Here is a 24,483-nt window from a genome sequence, read left to right on the forward strand (position 1 = left end):
TTCAGGCTGCTCTGGCCTCAGAATCTCCATTCTGGGGGTGTGGCCGTCAGACCCCTTCACTTGTCCCTTTTTCTTTTCCTAATTTCCTAATTTGCCGTATTTCAGCCAGTTGTTTCCTCGTTGCTGATTTCATAGTGTTGGTTACCAGGGTTTTTCCCAAACTTAAGAGTTACATAAGTAATATGTGTTATTTGCAGAAATATTAGAAAATATAAACAAAAAGAAGAAAATAAAATCCCCTGTAAACCTCCCCGATAGCTACCTTTGATTTGCTGCATTCCCAGGAGGCTGTGTCCACGCACGCATGTGCCACGGCAGTGTGCACGGTGACGTGTACAGTTAGGTGGCACGTGTGTGTACGTGTGGCTCCCGAGCCAGACTCCTGTGGAGGGTGTTGGGGGCAGGTTTTCCAGGCTCGTCCGAATCGGTGGCTGGTGGCGGGTCTCTCCTGAGTCCCCTGGCCTCCGGCTGCCCCCGAAGACATGCTGGGCTGCTGACACCACGCCGGCGGGAGGTGATGCGGCCGCCAGCCTCAGCTTTGCCCTTCTCCGGGCTCGGTGCCCTCTGCCCCTGCCCCAGGTGCTGTCTGTTGGCTTTATCTCGTTCTGGGGGTCTTGACACTGCTGTGGTGACAGCAGCGGGGTGTTTGGTCTCCCCTTCCGTCCTCAGGTGTGCAGTTTGAAGTGAAGCGGGTGGAGCTCCAGGGCTCATCCACCCTGTTCTGCTGCTGGCTGGTGAAGGACCTCCTGCACGGCCACCTGGACTCGGCCCTGCAGAACCGCCTGCTCCTGCCCGGCTCCGCCCACTCCACCTGCGAGCTGTCTGGAGCCAGCCTGGGGGAGGTTCGTGACTGAAGTCAGCTCCTGCCTTCTGCCCGCCTCTCCCAATCAGCATCTCTCTCTCTCTCTCTCTCTCTCTCTCTCTCTCTCTCTCTCTCTCTCTCTCTCTCTCTCTCTCTCTCTCTCTCTCTCCCCCTCTCTCCCTCTCTCTCTCTCTCTCTCTCTCTCTCTCTCTGTCCTCTGGGATGGGAAGAGGGTCTGTGTAGGGTCTGTCTTCTGACATTCTGTGTATCAAGCCACATGTGGGATTTCAAATCTGTGTGTCTCCGTGTGCACAGTGGGGTCCAGGTGTGTGCCAGTCTGGACAGACATGTCGAGGCCCCTGGCATACCCCCTGGAGAGCGGGTCTCAGGCCGGGGACCCCGTGGGCCTGGGAAGAGTGGGGAGGGGCAGCACAGGGTGTGGGTGCCGCTGTCGCCGCTCGGCCTGCCGCTGCCTGGCTCCTTCAGTGCGTTGCTTGTGGTCCCCCAGACGTGCCTTTGCGTTCGCAGGTGCTCGCAAGCAAACCCTGGATCGAGGAGCCCCCCGAGGCTGTGGAGCTGGAGGGGCTGGCGGCCTGCGAGGGCGCGTACTCCCGCAAGTACAGCACGCTCAGCCCCATCGGCAGAGGGGCCTTTGGCTTCGTGTGGACGGCGGTGGACCAGGAAGCCAATAAGGAGGTACTGGGCTCCTGCAGGGCTGGGGTCTGCGTGCTGAGGGGCCGGCTGCCCGGCCGCACACCTCATCCTGTAATGTGCCTTAGAGCCACCGCCCCTCCCTCCCAAGTCCCGTTGTGATTAGATTTGTAGTTGCCTGGGCGTTTCGTGATTTGGGGGAGCTGGCATGGTCGCCGTACTGCCTGTCCCAGCGAACCCCGCAGACTGCCCAGGTGTCCCCGGGCCCGGCCTGCCGATTCCTGGGAGGGCCAGTGTGGGACCCCTTCACCACGGCAGCTTCTAGTCACTTCTGGAATTTACCAAAGCTCCGTGCTTGGGTTGGTACCTCAAGGATCTGTATCAAAGTCTTGTTGGTTTTAGTGATCTTTCAGTGGATGCTTTGGATTTTCTTCCTCTGCCGGCAGTGGCAGTCCTGTCTCTTTCTCTATTACTTACATCTCATCGCCTCTTTTCCTTCCTGCTGTCACCTTGGCTAGGAGCCGCAGAGCCGTTGGAGTAACAGGTACACTTCCCGACCTCGGGGTGGTCCTCTGTCAATTCCAATGGCTCCTTTTATTGTTTGACGGATACCTTTTGTTTGAGAATACTTCATTTTATTTTCAGTTCACTAAATTTTTTTTTTAAAGAATGAGCGTTGAGTTCTATCAAATGTCTTTTCAGCATCTATTGCGATGATTGTATCTTTGTTTTCTTTATTAATATATAAATAACAACAGTCAACTTCCATTCGTAGACTCACTCCTCAATTGTGTTACAACATTCTTTTAATGTGTTGCTGCATTTGGCTTGCTAATATTTTTATTTGGGATTTTTTCACTTACATTCATACGTAAGTGTTTTTTCTTTTTTCTCTGTCAGTTCTGTGGGGCCTGCAGAGCTGGGAACACCAGTGGTCACCAGCACTTGTGACGTCACGTCTGCAGGGGTTTCTGTGGCGAGTGTCGTCCCCTTGGCTGTCCTTGTCTTCACTGTCTTCTCTTTGCTAGACTTGCCAAAGAATTGCCTATTTTCTAATCAAATGTTTGCTTTGTTTTCTTTAAATTTCTTTTCTTGTACTTTCTACGGGTTAATTTTGCTATTTTTCTAGCTTATTAGCTTGAATGTGTGTTTTTCAAGCTGTTACTTAATAATAAAAGCTTGTGCAGCGTTGAGTTGTCTGAGTGCACCCGGCCACCTTCTAGAGGTTTAAACACGTGCTGCTCTGGGTGTCACGTGTTTCTAAGCAGTCTCGTTCTTCAGTTTCTGTTGTCATCTTTAATTTATTTGGGGCAGATCTTCTCACTCTCGGTTTGGATCAGGAATCCGAAAGGCTCTGCGGGTTTCTTTAGACCTTTATACCTAAGGAAGAAGAAGGGAGCCCCAGAGTTCTTCTCTTGGTTTAAAACGAAGCCACATGAGTAATTTTGCCTTTCAGAAAACAGGGATGTCAATTTAAATGTTATTAGGCCAACACATTATTAAGTAAAAGCAGCCAATCAGAAAGTATACTTTGAAGGGTTTGGGTCCAGTTCTCAGGACAGAGTGCAGATCGATTTGCAGGGTGTTTCCATCTTAACAATATCAATTCTTCTGATCCACAGACATGGGATGTCTGTCCATTTATTCAGATCTTTAATTTCTTTCAACAATGTTTTTAAAATTTTATTTCATTTACTTTATTTAAAAAAAAGTTTTATTTTATATTGGAGTATAGTTGATTAACAATGTTGTGTTCACTTCTCAACAATGTTTTATAGTTTTCAGTGTACAAGTCTTGTCCTGCTTTTGTTAAACCTCCAGTGTTTTTATATCCAGTTTCTTCTCTTTCCTGTGTTCATGTTTCATTGGCTGGAATATATTTGTTACTAATTTTTCTAGGAAGGATGTATGGCTGTTCCACTCGGAATCCTTACATGTATTAGGGTGTGTTTTTTCCCTCATATTTTAGTGGAGATGTGCCTTTTTCCCCTCAGAACGTTTTAGACACACAATGGTGTCTGTTGTCATCTACCATTACTTTGAAGTGAATTTTGCTGCCGGCAACTTGATTTTTATCCTTTCTGTTTTTGTTTTTTTTTTAATCTTCAGAATTCAGAAAGTTCACCAGGACGTATTTCTGTGTGTGTGTGTGTGTGTGTGTGTGTGTGTATGTGTGTGTATGTGTGTGTATTGTGTGTGTGTATGTGTGTGTATTGTGTGTGTATGTGTGTGTGTGTGTGTATATTGTGTGTGTATGTATGTGTGTGTATGTGTGTGTGTATGTGTGTGTGTTGTGTGTGTATTGTGTGTGTGTTGTGTGTGTATTGTGTGTGTGTATGTGTGTCTGTGTGTGTATTGTGTGTGTGTGTGTGTGTATGTATATTGTGTGTGTATTGTGTGTGTATTGTGTGTGTATGTGTGTGTGTCTGTGTGTGTTCTTTATTCTTGCTTGACTCTTGGTAAGACTTCAATCTAGATGTTTAGAGCTTTCTTTACCATAAGAGGATTCTCTTCTCTTGTTCCGTTATTCTTCCCCCTGAAGCTCACGTTAGGTGTGTGTGGAGGCCCTGGAGGCCGCCTTCCTTCTTGTCTCCCTGAACCTGCAGCTGGACGGGCAGCAGGCAGCTCCCTGCAAACACACGCACTCGAGCTCTGCCGTCTGCACCGCTCCGGCCCCGCCTGACTCCATCATCCTTCTCGTGCCCGGTAACCTGGATCCTCGGGCCGTCAGCCTTGCTTCCACCCTCATCTTCTTGCTTTCCCTTGCGTCTCTCATCTGACCTGTTAAATCGTGGTGACCCTTCCCTCGAAGCATCTTCAGAGTTTGTCCACTTGTCACCACGCACATGCTGGCACCCAAGCCACCACCTTTGTTCTTCAGATTATTGTGGGGTGGTTGGATATTGCAGAAGCTCCTAAGTGGTCTCCCTGCTTCTGCCTTGGCCCTGTGTGCCGTCACGGCCCCTCGTGCCGCCTGCTCACCACGCGCAGAACCTCCCCCACCTTCCCTCTGCCTGCAGTGCCTTCCCCTGGCCCCTCTCAGAAGCCGCCGCCTCGGGAAGCCCGCCCCGGCCCCGCCACCCAGCACTTCCCGGTTCAGCTGCCCGCGCTTTTCCTGACCCGCGGCGCATCTTGTGTATCATCTGCTTCCCGGCAGATGCTGATCTCCGTGAGGGCGGGGCTCTCTGTCGTCTGGTTTGGGGTCTCCTGCTGAAGTGCAGAGCAGGCCCGGCCCGCGGTCACTGCTCACCACATGCCCAGCACCCACCGAGGAGCAGGTGTTTTGTTGAGGGGCAGGGATGTCATTCATTGACCTAGAGTGTTGGTTTTCTTTACTAACGGTGTCTTTTTCTTCTATTCCACACTCCAACTGACTATCATTAGTTGACTAACACCGTTTTTTCTGTATTTATCTTGTGTCCGTCTGTCTTGCTGAACTCTGATTAGTTCTCAGGATCAACATGAATGACAGTTTTTGTTCATTTTTTCTAGTTCTCAGGCCTCTTGTTTCATTTTCTCAGCCAGGACATCCAATACTCGGTTGAGAAATTGGGGTGGCATGCGGTGCTCTGGGGAGCACCTGTCTTTCCGCAGCTCCGCCTGTGGCTCCACCGTCACCCCCGTCCGCCCACTTTCTAGGTCGGGCTGGGCCAGTCAGCACTTCCGGTCGGCTACTGACTTGCTTCTCTGTCTGCTCGCGCCGGAGTGTTGTTGTTCGGTTTCTTCTTTCACGTCCCTGGGGCTCAGCGGGGGTCGGGGTGGGGATAGGGTGAAGGCAGAGCAGCAGGCTCGACGGGCTGCTGGAGGCCTGGCGGGGATGGCTGCAGTCACCTCCTCTCTGCTTTCCTCGCAGGTGGTGGTGAAGTTTATTCAGAAGGAGAAGGTTTTGGAGGATTGTTGGATTGAGGATCCCAAACTTGGGAGAGTCACTTTAGAGATTGCCATCCTGTCCCGGGTGGAGCACGCCAACATCGTCAAGGTAGAGAGCTGTTGTCACATCCGTTCTCGAGTTCGTTGTCTTGAAGGTTCCCCAGCAGGGCCACACCCAGCTTGTGTCTCTCCAGGTGCTGGATGTATTTGAAAATCAAGGGTTCTTTCAGCTGGTGATGGAGAAGCACGGCTCCGGCCTGGACCTCTTTGCATTCATCGACCGCCATCCCAGCCTCGATGAGCCCCTGGCGAGCTACATCTTCCGACAGGTGAGAGCGGGCCAGAGCCGCCCGGGGCGTGTGGGCTTGGCTGCCTGGGCCCAGGGCTGCAGGGGTCAGTGATACACACTCCGTTCTCTCTGTGAGCTGGATCTGGCCTTCGGTTTTTGGATTTTATTGAGTAGGATATGTATTTTGAGAAGAGAATTCTATGGATGAAGCAGAGAGAGTAAGGTGGGGAAGGAAGAATGAGGCCAGATACTATCATGGAATGACGGCAGACGTGGGTTGATGATTCAGGTTTACTTATATCCCTACAATATCCGAAGCAATCTCAAAAATGGACCAGCAGAGCTACCAGACTGGGTTTTGAGATTGTGCACTTGATCTGAATCCTCGTTCACCAATGGGAAATCATTGCTCGTTTGTACGTAGAGATCATTCTAGTGCCAGCACCATGAGACTGTTGGGATTAAATCAGAGAGTGCCTCTAAGGCCCTTGTGCAGCACACACACACGAGTCCTGCACACAGGAAGTGCTTAATAAACGTAGCTGTCCAGTTAATTAGTCCACAGAGGTTGCGGTTCTGGCAATCTCATTTTACAGTGAGTATTTGTCTTGATCTCCTTGTGTCTGTCTGTGTCCTGATGTTAGTCCACTCGTTAGTTTTTGGAACGGAAGCATGACCAGAGAAGTGGAAAGGTGTCCTATGACAGAGAGAAGTTGGGTGGCAGTGCGGGGAGGAGGAGACTGCAATTCTTGTTTTAGTTTTAATATCGTGGTAGTTCCATTCCAGACGATTCCTAGCTCCCTGGAAAAGATGGAGAGATACCTGGGACGGGGCTGTGACCAATTCACAGATTTGCTCTTCGCTTCCTGGAGCTGACTTGATTTCTAATGACAGCTTCCATGAATTGACATTTCTTCCTCAAAGCTAAAAGCCCCCAGAAGTTATTGGATTTGTGAAATTAAATTTCTGAGGCACCTACTTGTAAGTTTCGGTCATCATCGTTCTGCCCGAATGTCACCTCTCCCCCCTTGCTACTTTGGAAGGTTATTTACGCATCTACTTTACTTCATGGCAAAGATTTGTTTCTGAAATCTTCATGGCAAACAGAGTGTCAGTATGACATAACATTAGGAGTCACTTATCAATAGCTGCTACCTAACCGTTGTTAATTTGGGGCGACTGATACAGGTAATTCTAGTGTTCAATACTTTTTAACTTTTGCAAGAGGTATCTATAGCCCCTTTGTAAGTCTGTATACATAAGTGTTGTTATATGTAAACATGGATTCACAACTCTACAGAACTATATTATTACATATAAACGTGTGTATGTGCAGTGCCAGGTATTAGTGCATTGCCTCTCAGCTCCAGAGCTGTGGGTCTGCTTGGTGAACTGCTCTCCTGTGCAGCTGGGATGTTGCGGGGGGCCTGCAGGAAGAGCAGCTACTCCCATTCAGGTTCTTTACCCCTTTGTAGTTAATGAACCTTGATGAAGCCTTCCATGTTCAGATTAACGTGTGCTTTCTGTTTCCCAACTGGAGCCTGATACGTGCATGTGCATGCGTGCATGTATACGTATGTACATGTACATGTAAAAGTGTGTATATATATGTGAGCGTATAAGTGTAGACATGCGCGTGTATGCCTGCACACTTGCGTATGTGTGTACACGTGCGCACGCATGCTTCTTTATATAAATGTGCAGGTATGTATGTGAATATACATTCATTCATTTAAAGTTAATTAATTCAGCTTAGTTTGTCTGCCGTGAACTATTGCTTCTGACTCAAGATATTCATCTGTAAATATAAAGTTGTCTCTAATGATGTAAACGACTGACTACATCCATGAAATCACTGTGTTATTTATTTATTTATTTATTTAAAATTTTTGGCTGCGTTGGGTCTTCGTTGCTGAGCGCAGGCTTCCTCTAGTTGCGGCGAGCGGGGGCTGCTCTTTGTTGTAGTGCGTGGACTTCTCATTGCGGTGGCTTCTCATTGCAGAGCATGGGCTCTAGGCGCGTGGGCTTCAGGAGTTGTGGCACGTGGGCTGAGTAGTTGTGGCTCACGGGCTTAGTTGCTCTGCGGCATGTGGCATCTTCCCGGACCAGGGCTCGAACCCATGTCCCCTGCATTGGCAGGCGGATTCTTAACCATTGCACCACCAGGGAAGTCCCGAAATCACTATGTTGATTGGTACAGTTGGTGTCCAAATTATGAATGGGGTCAGAAATTGTACTAACCTTACTTAACCTTAACTGAGGTGCTACTTTTGTTGGCCTCTGCCCCCAAATGTGCAGTGCAGGCAGACAGCAGTGTGTTCCAGTAACTTTACCCTTTCACGGAGGAGACTAACGTGCTTGGCTTGTTGGAATGAAGCCCATTTCCTGGGGAGTTACTTTAAATTCACATGGTAGAGACTTCACACATGTTGGGGAACGTATGGCTGACACTCAGTGCTGATCTTTGAGGAGCTGCCAGAGCCTTGAAGTAGGAGTTTGGAGACTTGGCTTCTGTCCCCAACTCTGCTTGAATTGCCATGTGAACTCTGGGCAGAACACTGTCCCTCACTGTGAACCAAAGGTGGTGGAGTCAGGCCTTCTATAGGGCCACCTCCCATGCAACCAGCCCACACTCATTAAGGTGCCCACCATGTGTCTTTGTAGCTTCTGCCGTGGTCTGTCTGTCTTTCCTCCCAAGATGGTCGTTCTGTATCTGCTGAGGAGGTTTCATTGGTAGCACACAGACAGAGAACTTAAAACTCACATATTTATCTGGGGGAGGGAGGAATGGGGGTGTCAGTGAAAGAATACAAAGTTTCAGTTTTGCAGGATGAGTAAGTCCTAGAGGTCTGCTGTAAGGCATGGTCCCTATAGCTAACAATGCTGCATGGTCTACTTTAAAATCTGTCAAGGGGGTAGACCGTGTCTTAGGTGTCCTTATCACAAAATAATAATAGTAATAAATAATTAAATTAAAGAAAAGAATCCTAGATCTGCGTTGCTGCCTTGTGGGCATGACGTGTGCCAGCCACACTGAGCATGCTGCCTGGAGCTGCTTTTCCTCCACACGGCTCAGCCGTGTGCGATCTGCAGCCTCCAGAGTCTTTCCTGTCACCAGTTTGTGATGAGTTAGAGAACTCTTTTGTTCTTTTTCTTTTCTTTTTTTCTTCTTAATCCTTAATTTAAATTCATGTTCTACTTGAATTGCCTTTTAAAAAGTCCCCTGTGGCCTCCTGATTTCAGCTGGTGTCAGCAGTGGGATACCTGCGCTCCAAGAGCATCATTCATCGGGACATCAAGGACGAGAACATCGTGATCGCTGAGGATTTTACAATCAAGCTCATAGACTTTGGCTCGGCTGCCTACCTGGAGAGGGGCAAGCTGTTCTATACCTTCTGTGGGACAATTGAGTACTGCGCGCCCGAAGTCCTCATGGGAAACCCGTACGTATCATGGGAGCTGCAGCCTGTTGTCACACCTGCCATCAGACCTGTGGTTGGTAGGGTTTTAGGGGGAAAAATGGTTTCAGTTTGTGCCTCTTTGACGAGGGTGTTGAGTGATAAAGTATGTTTGGGAAATAAGTGGGCAGGCAGGCAGGAAAAGTAAGGTGGGTCAGGGAAACTGGTGGGTGGAGACAGAGATTCAGTATATTATTTCCTCAACTTTTATGTTTGGAGTTTTCATATAATTAAAAGTTAAGAGAGGGCTTCCCTGGTGGTGCAGTGGTTAGGAATACGCCTGCCAATGCAGGGGACACACGGGTTCAAGCCCTGGTCTGGGAAGATCCCACATGCCACGGAACAACTAAGCATGTGCGCCACAACTACTGAACCTGTGCTCTAGAGCCCACGAGCCACAACTACTGAAGCTTACATGCCTAGAGCCCGTGCTCCGCAAAAGTGAAGCCACCGCAATGAGAAGCCCATGCACCCCAATGAAGAGTAGCCCCAACTCAATGCAACTAGAGAAAGCCCGTGTGCAACAGTGAAGACCCAATGCAGCCAAAGATAAATAAATTTTAAAAAAAAAGAAAAGAAAAAAAAGTTAAGAGAAAGATAAAAAGAGTCCCAAAACTTGGGACTCTTCAAATTAATGAAGAGGATTTTTTTTTTAGTTGGTTTATTTATTTTGATGACAGAACTAGTAATCTAGTCCAATAATATATTGTTGGGCCGGCCATGTAGGAAATCAAGCAACAGAAAAAGTACTAATGCAGAGGGTCCAGGCTGAAGCTGGGTCCACTCCTGGCCAGAGGTGCTGTCGCTGACTGGCCCAGCATGCGTCAGCTCGGGGCGCGCCAAGCTTCCTGTGCTGGCTGAGAGGAGCAGCAGGGGTGCAGGCCGCGTTTACATCTCTGCACCCCAGAAGCCTGTGAGCTGGAGGGGCCCGGCCTGGGCAGGGCCTGGTCTCAGGGAACTCGGGAGAGGAAGGGACACCGATGTAGCTTAGGTGCTCGTGGGCTTGCATGGAAACGGTGCTCAGTGTTTCCCCTGCGTATGCATGGATTTCTGTCTTGTCCACATGTAAACGAAGTGTGTCTGTACACATATGAAATGAAATCCAGTCAGATCCGGACCACAGGTATTATCCTGTACCACCTACACGTACTTTGGAGCAGTGTGGTTAGGACGTGTCTCTCCAGGAGGGCTTGTGGTTGGAGGGACAGACGCCAGAGCGTCGCGGGGTCCTTCACTGCCTGGTTCTACATCCCGTCCTCAGGGACCCCGCTTCCTCGCTCTTGTTTTCATGTCCTTCTACTCCAGGGGCGGCAGATCCGGCCCCCACCTGTTTTCATAACTACAGTCCTGTCGGCTCACGTAGTGTCTGTGGCTGCTTCTGTGCTGCCCTGGTGGACAGAGGCCACGTGGCCCCAGCCTGAAATACTCACTGTTTGGCGCTTTGTAGCAAAAGTTTGCTGACCCCTAGTCTATTGGATTTTTCTAGTCTATTGGATTTTTCTCTTTAGCCTCCAAAATTCTTAAAATCTCTTTTTCCAAAACATAAGTGGCACAAAACAAAAACTGCCAAATCTGATTTTCTGGCTGTAGCATTGTCTCATCCCCTCACTTCCCTGAGGTCTGTCCTCGTGGCCCCTCCCCTCCTGGCCCCTCTTCTCGCCTGGGGCCCAGCCCCCCGCCCCTACTGCCCACTGGTTTCCCGACTCCTGATGTCCCCAGGCTCTCTGTGGCTCCCTGGAAGGCAGAGGGCTCCGTCCTGGGCCCTCTTCTCACCAGTTCCTCTCAGCCACCTTGTCTACATTCCTGTTCTGCTGCAAAGACGCTGCTGCCCAAGTCTCTCGGGGCCAGACTCTCCCTCCGCCTGAGCTCCAGACCCGAGGGACCAACCGCAGTGGGCAGCACGGGGGCTGGTGCGTGGGGGCCATCAGCCTGGCTCCCGTGCCTGCCCAGCAGCAGCCTCACCTCTTCTACGTGGAACCAAGGTGATATGTATTTTGCTGGTTTGCTGTGAGGATGAGGGTTAGACCATGTACGTGCCTTGCAGAGCACCAGCATCTCACAAGTACCCAGGAAATGGTGGCTGGGATGAGGGTGTTTGTAACCACAGGCAATAACAAAGAGCACCCGAGGGAGCTGCCTCCCTGAAGCCTGCTCCTCCAGCCGGCCGGCTGCCTGCACTCCCTCTGTCCATGCCCTTCTCACTCTCCTCTATCTATCCTGCGCCGCTGCCTTACCTCATCCTTAAGGATGCTCACCCGTGCCAGTCTCGCCTTGAGCATCCTTCACATCTTTCTGAAGCTGCCTGTGGCTCCCCAGGGCCCCTAGTGAGCCGAGTTCCTGCGGGCCTGGAACTCTGCCTGCGCTCCCGGGCCTTCTCTCCAGCTCCTCCAGGAAGCCCCCGGGGAGGCACTCTGCTCTGCCCCCGTGCCATCTCCTGACTGTCTCTCAGCTGCCGAGTGGGGCTTTGCTTTTCCTCTCCCTCTGCAGCATGTGGCCGGCACCCGGCTGGGGGCGGACGGGCCGGCGCTGAGGACGTGGTCGAGGAGTGTGGCGCGTCTCCCTGGAAGCCGCTCTCGGGTGACTTGTGCGGGTGCCAGGCTCACGTGCGGGGCCGGCCCAGCGCCCCGAGTGCTTTCTCTCCTTCCTGCAGTTACAAGGGGCCAGAGCTGGAGATGTGGTCGATGGGCGTCGCACTGTACACGCTGATCTTCGAGGAGAACCCCTTCTGCGAGCTGGAGGAGGCCTTGGAGGCTGCGATAAACCCCCCGTACCTGGTGTCGGAAGGTGAGCTCGCGCGGTGGCGGGTGGACGGGCGCCGGCGTTGCACAGGCTTCCCGTCTGCGAGCGCAGCGCACCCGGGTCCGTGCCGATAGCCCAGCTCTCTCTCTAATCTCTTCTTCTCGGACTTTGATCTGGACGTAAGGACGATTTGAATATGACCTTCAAACATCACAACTTTATTTTTAGGAGAGTTTCCCTTTGGACCATAGGGCCCTCTTCTGAAGGATGCGCAAACACTAGCCGTCTCTGAGCGTGGCCGTGGCAGTGACTGTAAGGTCACCTGTCGGGGAGGGCAAAGGATGGACTTGGCCCCCCGGCCGCTCATGTGGAACCTGGGGGTTTCTGTCCCACCTCGAGCTCCCGTGAGCTGGCTCCCCCAGGGCCATGAGTGGCGGTTTGCGTCTGCAGTGAGGACCTCTGGGCGGTATGCCTGGAGTGGGACCCTCACGGCCCATACCTGGAGGTGCTCCTGGGAGCTGGACCACGGGTTCTGAGGTCTCTCAGACATTAGTGACATAGTGACATTCTGTGATGCCAGAGTAGTCATTCATCGTTACAGGCAGTGAGGAGCTAAGTGCCCTCATGAATCTAGTCTGGCCTTGGGCTCTTTGCTTAGGTTAGAAGCCTGTGTCTCAGCCCGCTCGGGCGTCCATGACAGGACACCGCAGACTGGGGGCTTAAAGCAGACATTTATTTCTCAGTCTGGAGGCTGAGAGCCCGAGATCAAGGTGCTGGCAGATGCGGTTCCTGGTGGGAGCCCTGTTCCTGGCTTGCAGATGGCTGCCTTTTCCTGTGTCCCCACGTGGCAGAGAGAGGGAGAGAGCCGGCCCTCTCGTGTCTCTCCTGATAAGAGCACTGATGCTGTTGCGGGGGCCCCTCCTCATGACCTCGTCTAGCCCTCGTCACCTCCCAAAGGCCCCACCTCCTAATATCATCACACTGTGAATCTGGGTAGGGGGGTGCACAGTTCAGTCCAGAGCAGCCTAGAAGAAGATTTGTAGAGCTTTGCTAACGTTCTGGATTCCGTGGTACCACGGCTCTTGCAGCTCTGCCTACGGGGGCTGCTCCGCAGGCTCTCTCACTAGGCTCTCAGGATACTCACTTGGGCAGTGAGGCTTGGAGTGGCCCTGGCTGAGGTGACACTACAAGGAAATGGGACCCAGATCCAGACTCAAGGCTGGGGGCTCTTCTCAGAGCTCGTGCTGCCTTCCTGTGGGGACTGAGCTGGGGCTCTGCTGCCGGCCACCTCCCACCTCCGTCCTGTCACGTGATCCCTGTGTCCACAGCTCTGCACCCCCAGAGTCCCTCAGATCAGGCCCAGGTTAGGAGCTGCCACACTTGGTGTGGTGAGCAAGGTGGGATCTCGAGCTCCAAGCTTTCCTTTCAGAGGCAACAAACATCTCCCACAGCCCCTCCTGAAGCATAGCTGGGACCCCACATTCCAGAACCCCCGGAGTGTTAGTTAGAAGTGGGGATCCAGAGCCACCTCCTGTCCCATCAGACCCAGGACCTGCAGTTGTGAAAGGCGTTCCACCTGCCCCCAGCCTGGGTCCTCCGTCAGTCTTCTGGCCACACGCCTTTCTGTCCCCAGATCTCATGAACCTCATGTCTGGGCTGCTACAGCCTGTCCCCGAGCAGCGCACCACCTTGGAGAAGCTGGTGACAGACCCCTGGGTGACGCAGCCTGTGAACCTGGCTGACTACACCTGGGAAGAGGTGTGTCGACTAAACAAGCCAGGTGAGAGGCGAGGCCCGTGCCCCTCGGGGCTGAGGCGGTTCCCAGGCTGCTTCCCGGGTCTTGGGGGAGGGCGAGGTTCCTTCCTCTGTGCTGCCCTGGACATGAACGTCAGGGCCCAGAGCTGGCTTGTCACCTGTGAAACAGACTCCAGAGGTCCCTGAACACCACCAGGGGCTTTGGAAGGTGGGTGCGTGCCCACGGGAGCCTCTGACAAGGAGGAAACCGCAGACGGTATTGAGGGCTGCGCCAGAGAGTTTGCGAAGTGTAGCTGGCAGTGGTCTGAGCGGGCCGAAAGGGAGGATAAGGCCCAGACGAGGAGTGCGATGGTCTGGGGGACCCCGGGGGCCCACAGCTGGGAGCGGCAGCCCCGTGTGTCTGGTCCCCGCTGCTCAGAGTGGGCAGACATTGTCTGTGGCTCTGGACGTAGAATCCCCGTGGCACCACAGCAGGGTCCAGGGAGTCTAGAACATTGCCAGTTGGGTTCTGAAGGGTTCCCCTGATGTCTTTTGCTCCTAAGAATTTCTCCAAAGAGAAGCAAAGTATTTTAGAATCTTGCTGTTGGCAGTTGACACAGTATCTTTTTCTTTCTTTAGAGAGCGGAGTTCTGTCCACGGGCAGTCTGGAGCTGGAGAGCAGGAGCCCAAGTGCAGTGGCTCAGGCCCCGGAGCTGCGCAGGGCTTCATGTGCGCGGGCAGGCCCCTAACCGCCGGGGAACCCAGCTCTCTGCTGCTCTCCTTCACTCAGGAAGTCATGTTATATTCAGGCCCCGTCCATTCAGAGGAAGTAAGTTCTCAAGAATTAGGCCCAGTGCACCGTCTAAAACCTCATATGCAAGCTTGATGAATGTTAGAACAAAAGCCAGGGATACTATATTGTTTTAGGGTTATAAAATAGACTTGGAATTCATTTTTTTCATGGCCTTGAAAAAACATTCTAGTGTTCAATTGAGTTTTGTACTATTTTTTACTATTAAAAGGCTTCTAATTTGTGAAATTCCAAAAGGCACACAAAAGGTTTTTAACCCTTTTTCTACTTTTGTATATGTGCCTGTGTTTCTGCTTCCTGACTTCGTATATGCTCCTCTGATATGAGGAATGTGTAGAACCTATTCACCAAATGACCAGACTATTTCATTAATTTATTTCCTTGAACGTTTTCCAAATTAAAGCAACTTTGTTAGTAAGCAATTACCCTGACTTGGGCCATGTGAATTCTTCCACAGCGCTGGTATGGGAAGTACTTCATTTCTTTATTTTTCCGTTTGTGCATCTCCACTTGCCACAGCTGGAGAGAGGTTCAGCCTTGGTCAGTTTGGGGGTCCCTCCTATGGGTGAGCCCAGGGCTCTGCAGCTTGCTTGGTCTAAGGAGACTAGAGGGTGTGGTGTTTCAGGCATTGCCCTTCTCCTTGTGCACAAGCTCACCAGGGCCGGCCCACCATCTGTCTGTGCTCTGCTGTCCACCCACGACACCCTCCCAGCACTCCCCAGCCAGTCCAGGCTCCCTCCGTGACTATGTGGGGGGGCGTTCAGCCCCGACTGTCCCTCTCCCATCCCTGTTCAGGCCCCAGTGCAGCTCTCACACACTCAGAAGGCCCTTCCCCTCTAGGCTCCAGTCCATGCCCCTCTGAAACAGAGTCAGCTAGCTCAGGCACAGGAAATCCAGCCTCTATTTTGCATCTGTGTTAGAGGGGAGGGAGCGGTTGGTGTCAGAGAGAAACCTTTCATTTTTCCCCTGCTCAAATAGCAGGAAGAAAACAAAACCAAAACCAAGACCCCCCCCCCGCCGCCCCCCGCTACCCCAACCCGTGCCTTTTTCCCACGTTATCACTTTCCGCAGGTGCCAAGGCTCCTGTCCCGAGCTCTAGGGAAGATGCTCAGGGGCCAGCCTGCCTCTAGTATGCTAGTGTTCATTTAGGAAGCATGCAACTGTCGTGATATTTTCAGATGCTCCGATGACAGTTAATTTGATTCTCAACTACTGGGATGCAGGATATTGCCTTCCCCTTCCTTTAGGAAGTGCTGCCTGAGTCTCCGTGATGTCTCAAGAGACTGACGAGGGAACCTTCCTCCATCCGTCAGGGACAGTAAAGACAGGGCTTTTAGAAGTGAATTTTTAAAGTGTGTAGTACGTTAATGACATTTACTCTTCAGAATCAAATGAGTCTCGTGATGTTCAAAGAACTCTTCAAGAGTGGGGGAAAAAAACACAAATGTTTTCCTATGTAGTTTTTATGATGCTTATAACACAAAAGAAGTTACAGAATGTTTCTACAGACAGGTGTGCAATGGGCCGAGAATGCAAAGTTCTAGGTCTCCAAGAACTGTTACTTCTCTATAAGAAAAAGTAATTAAAACTCATCTGATTTGATGGCAGCAGAAAGTCTGAACACTCTGAGAGTGCTCTCTGCAGAAAGAGTCCAGATAGAAAAGTTTACAGCCTCTTGCTTCTTTGGCATAATCCTTCTGTAGAAAGATTTTTAGCATCCAGTCTGGTGCCTGGCCCAGAGCTCTATAAATTGTATCCATGCAAGAATGAAGTTCTTTTTCTCAGTTCGGAAACAAGTAGATAAAACAAGAAGAAATACTTATACACTAAGGCTTGGGCTTACAATTGGTGGAATTTAGGCAGCTGAGAAAGCACACCTTTTTTTTCTTTTTCACCACTGTCCCCTTTTGAAAGATGGTTAGTGTCTATATTTGAACTGTTACAGGCCTATGTCCGAAATTTAAGAATGAATGCAAATTAGGCTGAAACATCACTGGATTTCATCCCAAGAGGAAACCAGACCTCTAAGCTGGGAGGACCACCCCCCTTTTTTTAAACTGTAAAGACTTCTGGAGTTCCATTGGATACTTTAAACCTCTAGAATATGTGTGTGTGTGTGTGGGGTTGTTTATCAAGAATTATAATTGGAGCTCACAAGAAGTAAGGGTGCTTGTCAAATAAGGATTGGTTGGGGTCTGAAATGGTTGCACGGTTATAAAGGGAGACCTTGAGACCAGAAGGTTGAGCTGGCAGGTGCTGTTCTGAATAGGCTGGGGGTGTCCCTGGGTCTGGAACAGTTCAAAGCTCACGTTCTCAGCGGTGCAGAGAGTGGCTGAGACCAGGTCCTCCATGGCCGCCAGACTCCATTTTGCATGCCTGAACCGATCGCTCCACTACCATTTCAACTTGTCACTAATATTCATATTGAATGCAGATTCCACACCAAATAACTATATCTGGGACCGGCTCCCTTTTACTCAGACCGCCCGGTCTCTACCTCAACGTGAACCTGCCTTGGGAGGGGCCCTGCTTTCTCCGCGGAGGTTACTGCTGGACCGCGAGGCGGTGGCCGGTTTTGAGCGAGGTTATGGTTTCCTCTCACCTCCACTCTTAAGAGGAATTTTAAGGTAATGAGAAGCGAACGTATGGGGAAGGAGCTGTTCATTTGTTGCGCTAGCCGAGAGCTCTAGAAAGCCGAAACCCGGGCAGCGGAGGCACCAAGCAGAGAAGGCGCGCTCTCCGCGCCCAAGGTGGCGGCGGGCCCAGGCCCCAGAAACCGGCCCAGCACCGGACACCTGCGGACAAGGGCTGGGCGGAACTGCTTCCCGCGCCTTCGCGCTGCCGAGGGGAAGGGCGGAAGCCCGGACCCGGAGGGCGGAAGCGGCGGACCCGGGAGACGGCTGCTTCCGGCGTCAGCGGCGCTGCCGCTGCCTTCGCGCTATGGCTGCGTTGGGTCGGCAGGTGAGGGGGAACCGCGAGCAGGGGCTCCTGGAGGGTCGTAGAGGCCGGCGCACGCCGACCTGGTGCCGCACCCTGATCTGCGGCGCTCTCCGCTCCGCCAGTGCGGCTTTATCCCACTTTCACCCCGCCGGCGCTGGGCCGACCCCGCGAGTGGACCCCAGACAGGGCGAGAGCGGGAGGCGGGAGCAGCGAGCGGGTGCACTTGACTGGCTGGCGGGGGCGCGGCGGCCGAGGGCGCTGGGGAGGCTTTGGGACGGGCCGTGAAGGGCGGTTGAGTGCCTGGGGATGTGGGCCTCGTTCGTTACGCGCCAGCCTGAACCCTGGAGAGTTCTGAAGTCAACGGGAGTAGTTTGCCTGCAGGCTACCAGGATTTCTTTTGTGGAATGAATTTAAGTACGTGAATCTGGAGACTCACGTGAGGTCCAGATTTTTCAGGTGTGGGTACCCACTTGGACCCCCAGAGTTGGCACGGAAATCACTTTAAGTTACAGACATTTGAGGTTTAGCAGCCACAGAAAGAAGCCTTCTTGGGGCGGCCCTTATCGCGCTAAAAGCAGAACTTTCTGGGAGCGAGGGCGCCACAGATCCTTTCTCCTGGGGAGCTTTACGGCCAGGAAGGAAAAAAGAGAGGGAAGACGACGTGTATCTACATAAGCAAACATTATCACAGACTTCCTGGGCTCCCATTTGCTCGCCTAGGAGCCCACCCGCATTTGCTCAAGTTAGCCCCCAACTCCAGCCATTTAGGGAACCAGCGCTTGTGAGCCACCACATGCATATAAATAAACTGTTTTTTCTGCCTGCTAATCTTCCAGTTAAATCTGCAGGCCCCCCAGGCACTGAGAAGGTGGAGGAAACCCGCCCCCCCCACTTTACCTGGTGGCGTTGAAATAGTTCTCCCCTGTCCCCCTTGTCTGTGTCTCCTCAGTTATAGCAGCAACAGCTCATCTCTGTGCTTCTGCAGTTCTCTGTTCTCTGTACGTGAACGTCTTTCTATGTAGGCTTTTTAAGTTCAGGTATGACTTTGCGGATTGCTTGTAAAAACTTCTGTTTGTGTAGGACCAAGGCACTAAATACCCTGCCTCAGAAATCCCGAGGTGTCCGTTATGTGGGAGTGGTGAGGAATTAATTCCCTTTGGGGGCTGTGTCTTACAGGTCTTGGATGGGCACCGCCTGATCCCCCTCACCTGGTCCCTTATTGCTAGGCAGACTACTCGGCTTGGAGGACAGAAGAGGACAACTGCTTTTTTGCTGCGTAAACTGACAATGGTCTCCAGCGGGGGGGGCCTCGGGGAGTCACCCTCTGTTGAACCCCAGAAGTACGTGCAAGAACCAGAGCACAGGACGGGGCTGACTCAGTGCCTCCTCGAGAAGCAGAGGACGGCTGTGGAGCGAGAGAAGGTCGTCAGTTCCCTCCTGGACATGGGTTTCAGTGATGTCCATGTTAACGAACTGCTCAGTATACAGCCAGGCACCCACCCTCAGCAGTTGCTGGATATCATTTCAGAATTAATACTCCTGGGTCTGAATCCAGAGCCTGTGTGTGTGGCCTTAAAGAAGAGTCCTCAGTTACTGAAACTGCCTGTCATGCACATGAAGAAGCGCTCCAGTTACCTGCGAAAGCTGGGGCTTGGAGAAGGTATGAGAAGGTGTAGATTTTATATAGGGAGCTGAGGAGTCAGAGATGGGGAACGAACAGCCTGGTGAGGTCGATTCGGGGAGGTTTCTGGGGGAAGGCCTTTGAGAGGAATGTGTGATTTGGCTTGGAGGTGAGGAAGCAGAATGAGCTCCGCAGAGGGCATTGCAGGAGGGAGGGGGACTGAGTGACCGACCCAGGCTCGTGTCTGGCGTGTTCACTGGAGGCTCGGGCATCCAGAACGGTGCTGGGCACGTGGTGTTGGTTTATGTGCAGGTATGTTGCCCTTTGATGCTCAAGCTGACTTGGTTGGGGTGGGCTTAGTGCTTTGTGTCTGTGTGATGGGAAGCCAGAGAGACAAAGTTCCCTGTAGAGGCTTGGATTCCAGTCAGGTGTCTCGATTTACTGTGGAATGTGAGATCTGCCCAGATTCCTGGGACACTGGTGGAGTGAAGGCAAAAAGAGCCACCATCCCCACCCCCACAGGATTCACGCCCCGGGAGCCCTAGAAGTTCACTGGATCTCTTTACGGGCCTTCTGGGGGCGGGGTGGCGTGAGCAACTCCTAGGACCCCTGCCTGCTTTGACCAGAGGAATGCCACTCTTTTGTTTATTCTTGCCTCTTGCTGGTAAAATATTGTCGGGTGGGGGAGGGGGAGAAAAGGTTTGGGAATTCAGATTTCAGAGGATCTTTACGGTCTCCTTCTCTAGAAAATGAGCAAAAGATAGCGGTGTGGGGCTTCCCTGGTGGCGCAGTGGTTGAGAGTCCGCCTGCCGATGCAGGGGACACGGGTTCGTGCCCCGGTCCGGGAGGATCCCACATGCCGCGAAGCGGCTGGGCCCGTGAGCCATGGCCGCTGATCCTGCGCGTCTGGAGCCTTTGCTCCGCGGGAGAGGCCACAGCAGTGAGAGACCCGCTTACCGCAAAAAACAAAACAAAACAAAACAAACAAACAAAACAAACAAACAAACAAAAAGATAGTGGTGTGTGTTTTTCTTAACAGATTACCTATCGCAGTATAATCTAAAAAGCTAAACTTAGCACCTTACATGCAGCGGTTATATCAATAAATTAACAAGCTCAGCATGGCCTTAAGCTGCAAAGATGAAGACTAAATTCCTGAAATTCATTCCTGACACGTTTTATCAAGACACTGACTGGCTCACCTGTTAGGAAGATTTTAATTAACAGTTTAAATAAGTGGTTCTAAGTTTCTAGGTACTAAATTTTACTCAGTTACCTGTAGGAAGACCATATGCCCTAATTTGCCTGGGAGAGTCTCAGTTTATACCAGTTATCCTAATGCAGTTACTAATAGGGACTCTGTCACTGAGAAGCACCGTAGTGTGGATAAAATATATGGTCACCCACTAACCAGGAGATCACCAGTCTCTGTGGTTGTGTGTCATGATTCTTGTGGTTATTACATTAATTATTAGAGCGGAACGCCCTTTCATTGAGTTCAGGCTCCTCAGTCTTAAGAATGTTGGTTGTGAATATTTCAAGGGCTATTTTATCATAGAAGGAAACATGAACCCAAAGCCCTGATATGGGGGAAGCTACTATCCCATCTTACTGTCTGAGCTTTCCAGTAAATCCCTGTGAAAGTCTTTTCTAGGTGAGAAGGGCAAGAGGAGACCTAGAATATGAAGTAGGTGCCTTTCAGCTGTGAGGCCAGAAAGAGGCCTCTTGATACCAGGAGGGAGGGTTGGCGAGTCTGAGAAGTGAGAGGGAGTCAGTGGGGAGATGTCTCATTCTGGCCCATCCCATTTCCACGACGCTTCTGGGAAGACGTTATCTGAAGCTGGCACTCCTTCTGTGGAGGAGAGGATCCTTGTTTGATTTTTAAATGCTGGCTTGTATTGGGTGTGGTTGGCCACTTGGGCTTCTGGAATATCCTAAAATTATGTACTTGCCCTTTTTTACGTTCTTCAGGGAAATTAAAGCGGGTGCTTTACTCTTGCCCTGAAATTTTCACCATGCGTCAGCGGGACATTGAGAGCATCGTCGGGGTTCTCAAGGAGAAGTGCCTTTTCACGGTAAAGCAAGTCACCGAGATTTTGCACAGATGCCCCTGTGTTCTTCGGGAGGACCCTGGTGAACTGGAATACAAATTCCAGGTGAGAATTCCTGGTGGCGTGATTAGTAACAGCAAGTTTTCGAGTGTAGTCAGGGTTAGCTGACTCGCGGGGGCGAGTGGATGAGGTGAAAGGCCTAGACCCTCTTTGCTTGCACCAGCCAAAGAGAGTTCGGTTTTCGTTCTTCACTTCTTTACTACAGGTAAAAAAAACCTCTTTTGCAACTTTTCTGCCATTAATAACGGATGACCCAGGTCTATTCTTAGAATCCTAATGAGGCCTCTGCTTAAAATACTTAATTTAAAAATAGCTAGAACCTTCCTATCTTTAGAACCTATTTTGCATGTTGATCTTAGAAACATAATTGTGAAGGGTGTCCTAATTTTTTGGTAACAATTATGATGGCTTAGGTCAAATCCTAGATGTTTTCTGAATTTTTTGCCTATTTTTTCCATACTCAGAGTTTTCCTTACCCCATGAAGAAAAATAGAACTTAATTTCTCCCTCCTGCCCTTTATTTTCTGCTGCATTTTTCTCGATATGGATTTGAAAATGCTTTGAAAGCCATCACGCAGGTGTCGGGATCGTAGTGTTCTGCTGTCGCTAGTGAGGCAGGTCTCTCCCAGTGCTTTTGGACAGTTCAGTTCACTGCGCCTTAGGAGCCTCCAAAGCTTTCTGCAGCTGCACTTCCTAACCATGCTGTGTCTCCAGTATGCCTATTTCAGGATGGGGATTAAACATGTGGACGTGGTGAAGACCGACTTCCTGCAGTACTCCATGACCAAGACCAAGGAGAGGCACGTGTTCCTGGAGCGCCTGGGCCGGTACCAGACCCCCGACAAGAAGGGGCAGACGCTGGTCCCCAACCCTTTACTCAGGGACATCCTCAGGGTTTCAGAAGCTGAGTTTCTGGCCAAGACAGCCTGTTCTTCTGCTGAGGAGTTTGGGGTTTTTAAGGAACTCTTGGCCCGGGAGGAGGAGGAGTCTGAGGGCCGAATGGCTGATGCCGGAAGCCCGGAGGAGGCGGGGCCGTGACGGACGGACTGGAGTGCAGAGAAGCCCAGACGGATCGGAGGGTACTGTAGTTTCCTCAAGGCTTTTGGGAACTTCACTTGGATCTTCTCAGGTTATTTTTCATTCTCAAACTGGTCTTTTGATAAAAAATTAGTTGGAAATCACCTAAGAAGTAGACTAAGAAGCAGATGCATTGGTTTGATCTGCCATCAGGTTCAGGGGGGAGGGCCCTGTTCCATCCTGAGTAAAAGGCTGACTTTGAGCCTCTAGATCGTGGGGGGGGGGCTTGACACATCGACGTTCGGTCTTACTTTTTCTCTCCCATCTGTGTTGGTGACAGTCCCGTGACAGTGGGGGATGTTTCTTCTGGTTCAGGAGTCATTTTACATCCTCCTCGTGACAAAGATAGAGTTCTGAGAAGACAGCGAGCTTTTAGGTTATCACAGCACTTTATTTTATGAAAACAAGGAACAGGTTTTCCACAAAAATACTCAGGTTTTCAGTTCAAAAATAGTTTATGGTTTTGTAATTGCAGTCATTGTACAGCAGAGTAAAAGGAAGTTGATTAGTGATGTATGGTTTTGTTCTGCACGGCTTCTTAACACCAGCAACGCGGGGAGGGCGCTTTTTGCATCTTTGTGAAGAGCAGGCCCTGACTCTGACCACCGGCGGAGTTTGCTTTCACGCCAGCTCAGGCCCAGGGGGTTGCGTCCAGGCCTGACGTCTCTGGCGTCCGTGGAGTTCTGACCTGGAGCCAGGGCCACAGGTCTGGGCTTGGTTTCATTTCAGGGAGCTCTCCGCGACACCAGAGGTGGTGGAAGGCCCCTTGGGGAGGCCAGTGGGTCTGAGGAGTGACTTGAAGAGTTGGGGTTGGGGAATGGGCTTGGATGTAAGCCAGGGGTCATCTCTGAGGTAGAGGTACAGCCCTGATGGCGTGAGCTCTGCGAGGGATGGGAAGATGGGTGATTCCTAGAAGGTTCTGGAGATTCCTTTCTTGGGGGCAGCTGGCACAGGATTGATGCTGCAGAAGACATTTTTGGTGACGTGCCCAAAACTCAGGTCTTTACAGCATTTTAACAGCTACACACGAGACTCCTGGTGCTTGGCCTCGCTTTTCTTGCAGAGACCACGTAAGTCCTGGCAGGTGGCGGTTCTCACCTGGGGGTGATCTTGACAACAGGGAACACCTAGCAACATCTGGGGACATTTCCCATCTGGTTGTTAGGACCAGGAGGGTGTGCAGTTGGGGTCTAGTGGGGTCTAGTAGGTCGAGGCCAGGGCTGCTTCTAAACATCCTACAGTCACAGGACAGGCCCACGACAGGGTGAGCCAGCCCAGAGACAGCAGTGCCAAGGCTCAGACACTGCTCTCAGGCCCCATTTAGCAAAACGCGACTGTGTTGATTCGTGAGGACTTAAGGTTTTAAATGGGCTTACATTTGTTTCTCTTTTATTTAAAAGTAAAGTAAATAGCTGATTTTTAAAGAGAGTTCCTGTCTTCTCTCTACTGGGGTTCTCTTGGTAGGTTTGAGCTGTGTTTCATTGCGGGTAGGTTTGAGCTGTGTTTCATTGCGGGTAGGTTTGAGCTGCGTTTACTGAGGGGTAGATGCTTTTGCTTTCTCCAGGCTCATATTCGAGCATGACTGCAAAGAGAAAGACTTTGTTTTGCAAAAGCACAGTAGCTCAGTGAGTCCCTCCACACGTGGGTCCGACATCAGGGGCAGTTGTTGGCCAGTGGCAGGAGTTCCAGCCCAGGGAAGGTGCTGGAGGTTGGCTGACACCGGGTGGAGCCCTTGCCTGTTGGTGTGGCTGGTGGGTGAGCAGCAGGGTGCCGCATAGCTTTCCTCATTTGCACCCGTGTCAGTCCTTGTGCAAGGGGAAAAGGGAGGTTTTGTCTTTACTGTCTTTCTTAGCCATGGGCAGAATGATTTGAAAGTAAAGAGATTTCATTTTTCATTTACTCTTGTGTTTTGTGGTCTCCGGGTGGCCGGCACGATCCCTGGAACCTAGGGTGTTGCTCTTGTGCCCCCCAGTCGGGACTAACAGAATCTTAAATCTAAGCTCGATTACGTGGTTAGTTGATCCAAGTTTTGATTAGCACAAGGCTAACTCGGCAACTCAGGATCGCTCCTTTCTTTTCGACACAGAAATGTGTATGCCCCTGGCAATGTTTTGATTCCATTTTTGCTAATTTTTTGGGGTGGACCTTGAGTATCTCCAAGGAAGACGTTAGAGTTTTAAGAAGGAGCCACGTGGAAAAAAGCAGTGGCTCATTTGTAATGTTTCAAGGATGAATTATAATTCCTTTAGCATCAGGAAGTCTTTCACTAGATGTTTAACTTATAAAACATCAAAATGGGTTAATCATAAGAAAACACAGCACCAAGCTCAGGATTCAGTAGACTGTTTCTTGTAGAAACAAGGGCTTCTAAGCTACAGAC

At 51.0% G+C, this 24,483-nt stretch overlaps 2 protein-coding genes across 9 annotated transcripts in view; both read left to right on the forward strand.

Moving 5' to 3' along the window:
- The window catches only part of PASK (PAS domain containing serine/threonine kinase), a 44,522-nt gene extending 25,917 nt beyond the window's left edge, over positions 1-18,605 (forward strand). For 5 of the 8 annotated variants that reach the window (XM_073807017.1, XM_073807016.1, XM_073807015.1 and 2 more), the window contains exons 11-18: positions 670-842; positions 1,331-1,498; positions 5,307-5,432; positions 5,518-5,652; positions 8,856-9,055; positions 11,721-11,854; positions 13,443-13,589; positions 14,183-14,779. In XM_073807017.1, coding sequence (XP_073663118.1) covers positions 670-842; positions 1,331-1,498; positions 5,307-5,432; positions 5,518-5,652; positions 8,856-9,055; positions 11,721-11,854; positions 13,443-13,589; positions 14,183-14,292 — 1,193 coding nt within the window. In that variant the 3' untranslated portion in view covers positions 14,293-14,779. Of the gene's footprint in view, positions 1-669; positions 843-1,330; positions 1,499-5,306; positions 5,433-5,517; positions 5,653-8,855; positions 9,056-9,796; positions 11,543-11,720; positions 11,855-13,442; positions 13,590-14,182; positions 14,780-18,470 lie in introns of those variants that run through there. The other 3 variants (XR_012332885.1, XM_073807019.1, XM_033859419.2) reach the window with 3 other exon arrangements.
- Positions 15,403-22,337, forward strand: MTERF4 (mitochondrial transcription termination factor 4). Its single transcript, XM_004316940.4, has 4 exons — positions 15,403-17,315; positions 18,471-18,954; positions 20,887-21,071; positions 21,741-22,337. Exons 1-4 carry the CDS (start codon positions 17,295-17,297, stop codon positions 22,062-22,064), a joined length of 1,014 nt encoding a protein of 337 aa, XP_004316988.1. The 5' UTR covers positions 15,403-17,294; the 3' UTR covers positions 22,065-22,337.
- The last annotated feature ends 2,146 nt before the right edge of the window (positions 22,338-24,483 follow it).

Source organism: Tursiops truncatus, chromosome 7 (assembly GCF_011762595.2).
Source record: "Tursiops truncatus isolate mTurTru1 chromosome 7, mTurTru1.mat.Y, whole genome shotgun sequence".
Classification (NCBI taxonomy): Eukaryota; Metazoa; Chordata; class Mammalia; order Artiodactyla; family Delphinidae; genus Tursiops; species Tursiops truncatus.